This window comes from Peromyscus eremicus, chromosome 1, assembly GCF_949786415.1.
Source record: "Peromyscus eremicus chromosome 1, PerEre_H2_v1, whole genome shotgun sequence".
In the NCBI taxonomy this organism is placed as follows: domain Eukaryota; kingdom Metazoa; phylum Chordata; class Mammalia; order Rodentia; family Cricetidae; genus Peromyscus; species Peromyscus eremicus.
The window spans coordinates 65,667,461-65,680,477 of record NC_081416.1 but is presented as its reverse complement, the minus strand read 5'-3'; the positions used below and the strand labels follow the sequence as shown (position 1 = coordinate 65,680,477).

The window sequence follows — 13,017 nt, the reverse complement described above, 5'->3', positions numbered from 1 at the left end:
TTCTTGCCTCTTTAGTCAACACAGTGTCCCTGTCACAAGAGTAAATGTACTATATATGCTCAAGGTGACCGAGAGGCCACTCTGTGCTCAAAATCTTCTGAGGCCTGGCTAGTGTTGTTTCTGTCCATGTCCAGATGTCCACTGTTTCTCTAGGTAAATGGATTTTCTACATAGCTCAGGTCTGTTTGAAAGACATCTTCCCTTTTTTCCAGACTCCAAATAGGACAGATTATGTCTTTATCATGTGTAGAGAGAATAGGACCCCGTTCAGAGACTGTTGTAGCTGATGTGTGGTTCCAGAACACTTACTTCTTGTTGTTTTAGGAAATATTTAACCTCTTTGTGATCTTAACTGAGGGGATCCAAATAGGAGGACACTCTCTTGATGGCTGTGGGTGGGTTTGTGGCAGGCCCTGTCTGTTTTAGGAACATGTAAGATGCATATATATGGTCATACATCCAGTGTTCACATTCTGGCTTCATACTCTGTGATGATGGAAACTCAGCCTTTTCTTTTTGTCCTGTGACACGTACCTCTGACAGCACTTTCCCCAAATACATTCTGATTTATATACGAAACCTGAAAATACTTTGTAAAATTTTAAAATATAAAACACATATGGGAAAATGCTAATGTTTTTTTTTTTTTTTTTTTTTTTTTTTTGGTTTTTCGAGACAGGGTTTCTCTGTGTAGCTTTGCGCCTTTCCTGGAACTCACTTGGTAGCCCAGGCTGGCCTCGAACTCACAGAGATCCGCCTGGCTCTGCCTCCCGAGTGCTGGGATTAAAGGCGTGCGCCACCACCGCCCGGCGCTAATGTTTTTTATGCTTCTCTCTGTATATAGATCTGTTTGCATGGTGGCATCTCACACTTTGGTGAGGGTTGACACTCTGTGCACAAGTGTCTCAGCAGTGAGGAGGATCATGATGATTTTTTCTGTCCACCAAGGATTATCTAGAGTACCTCACCAGAGGCCTATTGACTGATAGGTCACTTCAGGAACCCAGGAACCTATGCTATGATGTCATTTTTCTGTAAACCCTGAACTATAATAAATTATATTTAACGGTTGTAATTAAGACTTGAGACTGTGAAACTCTCTGAGAGAGGAAGGACCTGTCTCTTTCTCAAGAGAAGAAATTAATTGTTAGAGTGTATGGTCTTTGAAGAATTTACTGTAAGATAAAAGACTGGGGTTTTATTCTTGCATTTATTAGTGTTTAATCAAACAGAAAGTGCACTTTCAGTGTGGAAATCTTGGCTTCAGCAGCAGGATTAGACTGAATTATTGTTGAAAGAGCAAAAGGTATGGAATTATATGTTCAAGTTATCAAGCCATTGATAGGCTCTGGGTATAATGTAACTAATTTAGAACATAAAATCCCTTGCTGTGTGACTGGAGCCTTGGGTTAATCACTTGGCAGTGAGTGCGTTTCCGAAGCAAGGTGGCCTCAGGGCAGGGTGGTGGCTGTCCCTCAAAGAGTGAGCTGGGTCTGTCGAGGCCTAGTGTGGTCATAATCGTTGAAGATGTCTAGAAATCAGACTCTTCCATTTAGGATCCCAAGTCATAAATTATTGCAGGTTCTAATCCCAGAATCCTCTGCTACAGAACCACCGAGAACTTAGTTATTAAGGGCAAAGAGGACTTAATTCTCCTAATTCTACTGGCTCATGTACTAGGGATACAAGTGGCAGCCAGTGGCTCCGCATCAGGTTCACAGATCTTTCTGCCATGGAGGAAGAGGAATGGGGGAAACTTGAGAAAGTTGAGCGACTTCATTGAGGGTTGGCTTGGAATTCACTCATCAGCAGTGGGAGAGAGACACGGAAGGCAGAGGCCTCACAGGCAACCATTCGTGAGAACTGGGTTCTGTAGATAAGAGAAGCGTGCCATTGGGCTCTAGGACCTGAGTGGTAGTTGGCTTTGGTGGGTTGGGAGAGAGAGGAGCTGGCTAGTGCCTTGGGCTGCACAGACACAGGCAGGCACTGGGTGCCGAAATGAGGTCCTTGGATTCTGTACCCGCAGAACCATGTACCCTGCCTGGATTTTCCTGGGTTGTGGGAGAGGTCCTTGCCTAGAGCTCTAGGGAAGGCGTGGTCAAGTGGTACAAGAGTCAGTCACCTAAAGACAGTGGGATAGGGCAAGTCCCATGAGGTGTGACTCCTGACAGCAGATCGGAGTTTGGTCAGCCTTGCACGGCCTTCAAGTACTTACCGGTTTTGCAGAACACACCCTAGGAATGCTGGGGAGTGGGCATCTTGCAGAAGCTGCAGAAGAGAGAGGAAGAGGAAGATTGCCATGTGATTTTAGCACCCCCTATGTCAGACAGTAGAAGGTGTCTGCAGGGCTCCTCAAAGCTATGCTCCTATCCCCAGTAGGCATCTGCTACCTTGGCATATTGCTGGGGATTGCCCAATGAAGTCTGTGGTGGATATCTGCTGTGAAAGCACAGACTAACCAGTGTCACTGTTCCCAGGAGCCCATGTCAACAACAGAGATGTGCATTCTAGTGGGTCCCCAGTTCTAGCTGACTCCATGGTGAGTCATATGACTCGGAGCCCCATGTTCTTCATAGAACCCCATCTGCCCTGGTGGAAGCCGGTAGGCACGCCATATGTGACTGCATCCACAAGGTCTCTCCTGGACATGGTTGATTTTAACCAGCCTTGCCATCTACCAGAGGGTAGACGGTGTGTTCTCTGTGCCACAACTCAATCAGGATTTCCCAGTGATGAGGCAGAGACTCCTTCTCTCCCCATGTGGTATAAGACTCCCCAGCTTTGGCACCCTCCTAATTGGGAAAGGTCCTATCTCCTTCAGACCTCACTCGGCCCCCCCCACACCTACCCCCTATTTCCGAAGCAGTCATTAACTTGCTGGCTGGCAAAGCTCTGCAGGATGGGAACTTTGTGCTGTGACACATTGAAACTGAAGCTTCCCGAGTCATGGCAACTGTGAGAGCTGACACTTCATGTTGAGCACCAGCCTGCCATCCTTTTTCCTCCTGACAGCCTGTCACGCGGAGCTCTGTCGTTAGTGGGACCTGAAGTGCTAGAAGTTTTCCAGCCCATGAGGAATGTGCTGTTGGCAGCATGAGATGTGTGGCCACTTGGGGGTGACCCTGGGTGCATACCATCCCAGCAGACCAAGCAGCCAGGGAGCTTCCTGTCCTTCCCACGAGAGGCTTCGTGTGATCTTGGGGGCCAGCACAGCAAGCTCTAGGAGGGGCAATTTAAAAATGAAAGAAACCTAGGTATTTTCTCATTTTTTTTTTCTCACAGCAAACTATAAATGAGTCATTCTTGATCAGAACGGAAAGTCAGAATGGAAACGCAGGAATGCTTTGGGATGTGGGTATCTTGGGCTTTGCGTCAGCTGTTCCTGAGTTCTTTTGCAGATATCCAGGTGTGTCCCGGCCAGGTTTCTGAGGAGACAAGGCTTCTCAGGTCTCCCAGGGTTTGGATGCCCTCTCCTGTGGAGTCTGGTTCTATCCTGAGTTGTCAGGGTGCGGCAGAGTTCTTCCTCCTGATGGTTTCCTTTTACTCCAGGAAAAGCGACATTTTTAAACAGTTTTAAAACTCGGCAGTCTTGCTGGCTGGAGACAATCATGAGAGGGGGAGTTGAGCAGGCCTTGCTGAGCAGAACTCCAGATGGCATCTTGGGACCAGGAGTGTCTGAGCCCTGGGGTGCTGGATGCTGGGGTTAGGGTGGAGTGTCTGTGGCAGGACTCCTTACCATGCACAGGCTGTTTAGACTTGGGCACCCTTCAGATACCCAACAGTATTTTGGAGGTAGTGGAGATGTCCATCTCCCCATGCCCAGGTGTCTCTCGGGACCTGCTAGGTGAGGAAAAATGAAGAGCCGGGGCACTCTGCTGTACCTAGTGTACCTGTGAGCGTGGAGTATAGGAAAGACAGACCAGCAGGAGTTTCAAAAGCCAAAAAAGATGGTTGGCTATCAGTCATCCTTCCATGTCTGCTGTGGGGAAGCCCACACAGCTCCCAGGTTCAAACCAGAGATTTCAGGGTCCTGGTCTTCCTTTAGAGGAACTCAGTCCCACAGCCTTGCTGGCCAGTGGCTCCAGAGCCCAGGATCCCGGAAGGATCTGGCTGACTGACGTAGGCTAGGCTGCTCTCCCTACGGGACAGCTGGGGTTGCTGTGGAAGGCCCCTGGTTGCATGTGCCTCACTGCCCCGGCCTGAGGTCCCTGTCACACTGACTAGGGAGCCTGGGGAAGGAGGGTGCTGTCAGCCTGTCATTCAGCAGCCTATAGATAGTGTTTCCCTCTGCATTCTGAGTTTCTTGAGGAGGTCTGGGTTTCATTGGTCTTTATAATCCAGCTTCTCCTTTGCATATGTTGATTGAACAGTCATCTGGCAGAGTGGCACATGTTTTGTTTAATGATAGTGACTGTTTCACTGTGGATTTCAGCTTCTGATATCAGTAAATTACACAGGGCCCGAGAACAGAACTTTCCCCATCGTTTTTTGAAAGTGGTGGTCTGAGCAGAGAGAGTTGACTTAAAGCATCTAGGATCTGGGTCTGAGGCTGCCCACAGTAAGTCCTATTTTACCACTAAAAAAATGTGGTGTTTTTTTTTTCAGCTATGTGTATGGCACATGCCTTGGGAGGCTAAGGCAGGTGGATCTCTAAGTTCAAGGCCAGCCTGGTATACATGGTGAGTTCCAGGACAGTCATGGCTACAGAGAGGCCCTGTCTTAAAAAAGAAAAATTGAATTTCCACTTTCTTTGTATTTTAGTGTAGAAATGCCTCTTCTACATGAGTAACTAGGTAGAGAGTAGAGAGCACTTAGCCCATGATTATGACTCTGCAGCCCCACTGTAACACTGAGTTCATGGGACCGCTCGGCACAGAAGCTCCCTGTCCTGCAGGAATGTGAGCAGGTGCAGAGCCTGTTGGGTAACCACCAAAGGAACCAGGCAATGGGTACTGGAGTACTTCCAGCAAGATGGCCTGCTGTGCTGGGTTCTGCTCCCCCATACCAGTTTCCAGGAAGAAGTAGAGGTGGTTTAGCTGAGCAGCTCCAGGGGGTAAATAGTAGCAGTTGTCATCCAGAAAGGGTTCTCGAAAGTGCTTGAAGTTCTGGGGGAATTCTGGGACAGTCTGCTAACTCTGCTCACATACACACTTGCTGCATTTAGCTTTGATCTGCACACACACACAAACACACACACACACACACACACACACACACACACACACACACGCACACACAAAAGAGAGAGGAGGGAGAGGGGGAATTGGTTTTCTCTCTGCTGCCTGATCTTGCTGGATTCCACTGTGAGTGGAAGCAGCAGGCTCTTCACCGATTTGCTCATATTCACTTTCATGGAGGCACCTCTGTGACATTTGGGGCGGGACACTGGACTTCTAAGTGTGATTTCTAAATGCAAACGGTACCAGTTTGAATCTAGAGACCTTGGTTTGCAGACCAGGGAACAAATCTCTCAGCAGTCCTGTGTTGTGCAAGCACTTTAGTGTCTGTGCTATGACTCGCTGCAGGCAGCCTGCTGTTTAGGTGATGGGGTCCTTTAGCAAACATACACCAGGGCTGCTTCTGGGATATACTCCACGAGTTTAGTCCGCCCCAATCCCCAGCTTCCAAGGCTCTGGATGTTGGAATGTTCTTCCCTTGCACAGTGTCAGTTACCAGAAGGGGTTGTTGTGATACACCTTATAGTCCCACACCCTGAACCCCCACAAGCTTGAGACTGGAGCAGGATACAGCCAGGAGATAACTAGGAATATGGCCCATCTCTTCCTCTGAAAACTGATGTGATGGTTCATTTTGTCAACTTTCCACAACCTACAGTCACTTGGGGAGAGAGTCACAGTGAGGGATTGTCTAGATAAGACTGGCCTGTAGGTATGTCTGTGGAGGATTGTATTAATTGTTAATGGATGTGGGAAGACTTAACCCACTGTGGGCGGCACCATCCCCTAGTTTGGGGCCCTGGACTTTATGAGAATGAGAAAGTGAGCTGAACAGCAGGCATATATGCTTTCCTCCACTTTCTGCTCTTGATTGAATATGAGTAACTGCCTTAGTTCTTGCCTTGATTTCCATGACATGATGGGCTTTAACCTGGATTGTAATCCAAATAAACCCCATCCCCCCAAAAATTGTTTTTTTGTCAGGGAAATGAAAGTAGGATGGTGTACTGGCTAGTTTTATGTCAACACGACACAAGCTAGATTCATCAGAGAGGAGGGAGGGAGCCTCAATTAAGAAAATGTCTCCATAAGATTAGGCTGTAGGCAAGCCTTTAGGGCATTTCTTAATTAGTGATTGATGGGAGAGGGCCCAGCCCATTGTGGGTGGTGCCACCCCTGCACTGGTGGTCCTGGGTTCTGTGAGAAAGCAGGCTGAGCAAGGCTGTAAACAGCACCCTTCCATGGCCTCTGCATCAGCTCCTGCCTTCAAGTTCGTACCCTGCATGAGTTCCTACCCTCACTGCTTTTCATGGCGAACTGTTATATGGAACTGTGAGCAAAATAAACCCTTTCCTCCCCAAGTCGCTTTGGTCATGGTGTTTTATCACAGCAATAGTGACCCTCACTGAGACGGATGGCCAGTGTTGTCATCCCAGGGCAGAACTCACCTCTGGTTATGCATGTGTCACTGGCTGAACAGAAGCTTGGTCACAGACCTGAAGACTCATTGCTCTCCATCAGTGGCCTGAAGGTCAGGCTGTTGGTGGCTTTGGGATAATGTCCAAATGATAACTTCAGCCTGTTCTGTTGGATATTAGTCTCTTCAAGCCCCACTGTCAGTCAGAGCCACAGAGCCACAGATGGATTGTCTTCTGTTCAGTGGGACAATTCACAACTCGGCCTGGGAGGCTCCTGGTCTGGTGGGCATCAGCCCTGACTTTACTTCTGTTCCCTTGTAGTGTTCCTTCCGGGCTTTCACAGTTGGTCAGCCAATCCCATTCTCTCCCAGCCTCCCAGAGCAGGTTTTAGGATTAGGTGACTTGAGTACATGGTTCGCTCTCTTCTGGGGTTTTCCCATACCTGTTGCTGAGGTGGATGTGGGAGCTGGGGACCAATGCTGCTCCTGGTGCTTTCTTCCTAGCACATGGCTGGCTGGGAGGCCTCCCAGGGCCTCTGTGTTCCCCACTGACTTTGGCAGGCCCTGAGGTCTGATCCTGTACCTGTTTTTCCTCTCGCTCTAGCAGGGCGCCTGCTTCCTATACTGCTGGCTGCTGGCAGGTCTGGGGCCTGCCCTGAGAATCACATGGGCACACTTACTGGGAAGGGTGCAAGGCAGCAGCGAAGACCATTCTGGAAGGCCTGGTGAAGTCAAGCAGAGAAGGAAGGGAGCTGCTGCCTGTAAGGTCTCTGGCTTTCAGTACCTTGGTGGGAACTGGCCTCTGGCGCCAGCTGCTTAATTCAGAACATTGTTATTTAAACGCCCTTCATGTTAAAGGGAGATGAAAAGAAATTCACTTCATTTTTCAGAGGTCTCCAAACAGCCGTGGAGAATCGATTCTTTTTCTGCCACCAATTAATGTCAGCCCCTCTTGTGGCTTTTGGTGGATGCCACAGTGATGATGCAGGGAATGTAGGTACAGGAGCCACACTCTGGGTTCTGCGGCCAAGTGGAGAGCTATATATAATAAGCCCAGCTGGGTCCTGGACTGGCCACAGGGATCTCCCATGTAGGTGACCCAACCAAGCTACTGTGCCTATGAGTGCCATCCTCGGAGAACTGCGGGGTAGAGTGTGTACACATTTCCTGTGGCCACTGCTCCCGGCAAACACTCAAAGAAGTGAGCTGCTGGGGCCTGAGGAAATGGCTCAGTGGTCGAAAGCACTTGCTGCTTTTCCAGAGGACTCAAGTTCTGATTCTAACATCAACATTGGTGGCTCACAAAGCACCCATTGCTCCAGTTTGGGGGGATTTGACGCTCTTTTTTGGCCTCCACGGGCACTGTACTCATGTGCATATACTCAGGCATAAACACACATTAAAAAGAAATGGGCTGTTGGAGCCACCATGGCCCCTTGGGCCTAATTCTAAAGAGTGTATAGCTCTAGGTGTCCCCAGTCTTACATTCGGAAATTTGGACCCTGTATATTTAGATTTGACTGGGATATTGATTATACCAGGTGTATTCCCATGTGTCCAGATAGAAGCCTTCAAGGAGGCAAGCCTGAGTTCTTGTGTCCAGGATAGCTTGTTTCCTCAGCCATCAACTTGAGCGTGGAGTCAGTGCCCTGAGAGTTTGGAATTTACCTTGCAGTCATTGGGCTGCTCCCAAAGTGGGTGTTAAAGAAGTAGGGTATGGACAGAGGGGCCTCTGTAAACTGTGACAAGTGGCCTGAGGCTGAGATTTCCCAGCAGGCTCATACCCTGAGGCCCTGGAGGAGAGCTCTTTCAAATTCTTGGCCCTGTATTTAGGAAGTGGGGTGCTGTGCAGGGAAGCTTTGGGGCATGATGCTAAGGCCTGAGTCTTATTTGGGAACACCTTGTATTATTTTGGAAGTGTTGGTTCATGCCAGGCTGAAGGAGAGAGGAAAAGGAAGTAATGGAAAGTACTAGAAGCATGTGGATGGTGCAGAAGATCCCAGGCAGCATGACGCACCACAGAGACCTGGTGATGGATGGACAGGCAGGAGAGGATGCAAAGGGATAGTGCATGTGGGGATAACCTGCAGTGTGGTATGTGGGCCTTGGAGGGGTCAGCATACCTCTTCTGTTGGGGGTCAGAAGACAAGTGTGGGCTTTGGAGGTCACCCTGTTTCTGTCACAACCTGTCAGCAGAAGAAAAGCAGCCATAGACCGTAGGTGAACAAAGGAGGGTGTGACCATGTCCTGACAATGCCTGTCAAGCAAGCTCATGCACACACACACACACACACACACACACACACACACACACACACAGATGTGGATGCTGGACTTGTTCTGCGTGTTCTATATGATCCCAGGTGAGGGCTGTCACTCACTGCAAGAGGTGCCCAGATGAAATGGGGCTAAGGAGCTAGAAATACCAGGATCCAGAGGTTGGGAAGTTCAGGTGCATGAGGGTGTGACCTGGGAGGGCATTCTAGGAGATGGATGGGTCATAATACATTCTGTAATAACCCACACAAAGGAGGTCCTTCTGGGAGGGTGATGACTGGGCATGGTGATTGGAGGTAGTTCTAGGCCGGAGAAGCAGAGGCAGCAAGCCATCTCGCTCTAAGCCTGGGGCCAGGGCACCAAGTTTTTCAGTAGTGTGTGTGTGGGGGGGGGTCAGGAGGGTTTCTGGGAATCATTGGTGGATAGGAAGGGAATGAGAGTCCTCTCTTTCTAGGAGTCAGACAAGGAATTTGGAAGGAAGAGGAGATTGAAGGGCATACAGACATCCCGTCTGTGCATCTTTGCTGTTAGCTCTTTGGCGTCTGCAGTTTCCATTGAAGTCAAGTGTACCAGCTCTGCACAGCATCGGTCATTCATTGCCCATCCACCGGCTGATGGCGCCTGTGTCCCCACTGGGCCAAATCCCATCCCATCATGTTCTGTAATGCATTTCATACATGTTCCCGTGTCTTTAAAAAAATCTGTCAGAAAGATGAAACTAGACTCAGCACAGGCTAGACAAGTGGTCTGCCCCCTCATGCTATACCCCAGCCCCATGCTTCACTTTTAAATGTTCCGTATTCAAAATATGGAACAGTTTTTTCTGGCAATCCTCTTATTCAAAGCCTGCTGAGTTTCATGTAGTTTTAAAAAAATATCTTACACTAGTTCAGCCTCCTCCAAGTCTGTTTTAGTTAAGGACAGCAGGGAAAAATGGAGGCATTGTAATTTTAGAGGACAAAAGAAGTGGACACTGGTTGGGTGACCCAGGCTATTGTGGAAAGTGGCTGTATTGTAAAAGTAGCTTATGATTAAATCCCAACAGGAGGGGACGCTTTGGAATATATCCTGTGTGTTAAGTAACCAATGCTTCCATTGTGCTTTATAAATGACCAACCACTTCCAAACACACTTTCTTACTCGACTTAAAAATTGCTTCTCTCTAGGAGCTTGGCAGAATGGCTGAGACCTGCAAAATGAAATACACAATGTTGGACAGCCCTTTGGGGAAGATCGAGCTGTCTGGCTGTGAGCAAGGCCTGCATGGGATACGATTCCTCCGCGAAAAGACTCCAAGCCCTGAGTAAGTGTGAGCAGTAAGCATGGGCATCGCAGGAGTGGTGTGTGCCGAGGACAGGAGTCAACAGGAGCCGTGGCTCTTTTCCACTGGTCATGGGGGAATGCAGAGCCCGGTGCCACCAACCACAGACATTAGCATCTCTGAAAACAGTCTTTTGAGTTGTGGTGTCTTTGGCAACTCATATATTACCCAGTAATCTGGAATAGCTCATAAGCCCTGGGGACGTGACTTTGATGGGAGCTTCCAGACATTTGATTCATGCGTTCTTTTGCACAGGGACTGAATTCTGTGAGTATTGAGCAGTGTGTGTGTGTGTGTGTGTGTGTGTGTGTGTGTGTGTGTGTGTCCCTGTGTCCCTGTGGGTACACGTGTCTTTGTGTGCATATGGAAGCCAGAGGGTAGCCTTGGGTGCTTTACACCTTGTTTTTTTGAGACAGTCTCTCAGTGGCCGGGAGCTCTGGGGATTTGCCTGTCTTTACTTTCCCAGCACAGGGATTACAGGCGAGTGCCACTTTTCACATGGATTCTTGAGATCTTCATGATTATAAAACAAGCATTTACTGACTGAGCCTTCTTCCCCACCCACACTGAGCATTTTGGTTCTTGAACACATGAGATACAGGGATGGACAGCTCTCTCCGTCATGTGACTTACCTCAGAGGTTTTAAATCAAGCCTGGCAGGGTCTATCAGCTGCTTCTTCCACTGCTAGTCTACATTGTTCGCTCTGTCGGGCCACTCTGCTGCTTCCTGGAGGTGGCACCAGGCCAGGAGTGATCACTGCTAAGTTGTGGAAAGTCTTTCTACCGGGTAACTTCAGATCACAAGGTCCTCGAAGGACATGTATTCCTCCTCTTTGCATGGTCCTTGCCATAGTTTTCTAATTGTAAAAACAAAACAGAAACCAATTGGAAGCACTCCTGAACACGTCTTAATTCTAAAATGTAGCACCGAACTTCCTAACTTCTTCTGTTTGCTAGCTATGAGTGGTAGCATTAAAATGGCAATTCTTGTTATTTCCGAGAGAAGTAGGGAAAAAAAAAAAAAAGAAAAGGAAAAAAGAGAAGAAAAAGCACAAACTCCTGTGCTGGGTGTTTGTCTTAACTGGCTAATAAACACAATGCCAAGAACATTAGATAAAGAAAATACATAAGAAACATAAAAATTGATTTTAATGGACCCCTGTCAGAGACAGCCATAATGAGCATTGTTTGGTAATAAATTCCAGCATGGCCCTCCCCAGCCAGCTCCTCCTGTAGAGCCGTGCGCTGCAATCAATATCGTCTTTAAGACTTCAAGACTGAAAAATAAGCAAACCTTTGAACTGCGGGAACAGGCTCCTCTCAGTTTCTGTGAGAACCATCTGGCTGTGGTGCTCAGAAAATCGCAGACACCAAATAATTTGTAGGGGAAATGTCACTTTGTCTCTTAGCATGTTCAGTAGCTCAATAAATCATAGAAATTACGTGTTGGCTTCTTTTGCTTTTGGAGAAACAGTAAAGCACTCCTTACTGTAAATTTGGGGAAGAAAATATAAAAAGCAGGCATTATGAGATATATTTAGGGGCTGGAGATCTGGCTTTGTGGTTCAGATCCTGTGCTGCTCTTGCACAGGACTCAAGTTCGGGTCCCCTGTGTCAGGTGGCTTACAGCTGCCTGTAATTCCAGCTCCAGGGGATCCAGTGCCTCTGACTTCGGAGGGCATCTGTGCTCATGTAGACAGCCCCCTCACCCCCACACAAATACATATAATTAATTTTTTTTAAATTGAAAATGGTGTATTTGTTTAAGTATGTCTTATGGGTTGTGTGAGCTTAACAAAAAGGCTGAGTGAAGTTAGGATTGGATTTCACTGAAAACAACCACCCCATAGTGGAGCTAGAGCTGGCTCCCCTCAGGGAGAGACACTTGTGTGTGTGTTGATAGTGGAGGCCAAGCTGCCCATGTTGGGGTTCTGGTGTTCCATCTCCTCCTAACCATGCTCTTGGTTCCCCACTGAGGCCCTGTACTGAGGCTGCAGGCCTGTCCACCACCCAAGGGGAGAAGAAGTGGGAGGATTGTGCCTCCCTTCCAGAGGAGTGGCTGGTGCCTCCTCTTCTCCGTTGATTCAGGAATTGGAGAGGGTATCTGTGGGGTAACCCTGATGCTAGGGATCCTGGGAGTAGCAATGGGAAGTTGGATTTTGATGGTGTTAACCTTGATTGTCAATGTGGTGGGATTTAGAATCTCCATGGAAACAAATCTCTGGGTTTGTCTAGACTGGGTTAATTAAGAAGGTCCACGCTGAATGTAGGTGGCATGATTCTATGGGCTGGGGTCCTGGAATGAATAAGAAGAGAAAGTGAGCAGAGCATCAGTGTTTGTCTGTCCCTGCTTCCTGACTGAGGATGCGATGTGACCAGCTGCCTCAGACCCCTGCCACCACACTTTCTCTGCCTTGATGGGTCAAAACAAACCTAATATTCCTAAAGCTGTTTTTATCTGGTATTGTGGTAAACAACCAAACCAGTGACTGGTACATGTGTATAGCTAATCTGATGAGACATTTCAAACCTCTCGGCCATTTCTACTTTGCCAGTTTAAAAAGCTGAAGTTAAAAAATTTCAGACACAAAAAGTTCAGTAAGTTTTGACAAAAGCATACTGACATATAGAGATCATCCCAAACAATATCTAGAACTCTCTGAAAAGTTCATTGTGGATTCATGTTCAAGCCTTGCAAAAACCCTTGTCTTCATTTCCCTTGAGTAAATGCCAAGGTAAGGAGTTGCTGGATTCCACGGCATATAAACATTTAAGTCTGTAAGAGTTTGCCCACCACTTGGTTCTGTGATTTTAAAGTTTTGGC

At 47.9% G+C, this 13,017-nt stretch overlaps 1 protein-coding gene across 1 annotated transcript in view; it reads left to right on the top strand.

Annotated features, from left to right (window-relative positions):
• The window catches only part of Mgmt (O-6-methylguanine-DNA methyltransferase), a 242,194-nt gene that overhangs the window by 47,493 nt on the left and 181,684 nt on the right, over positions 1-13,017 (top strand). The window contains 1 exon segment of the mRNA XM_059250478.1: positions 10,038-10,174. Coding sequence (XP_059106461.1) covers positions 10,038-10,174 — 137 coding nt within the window.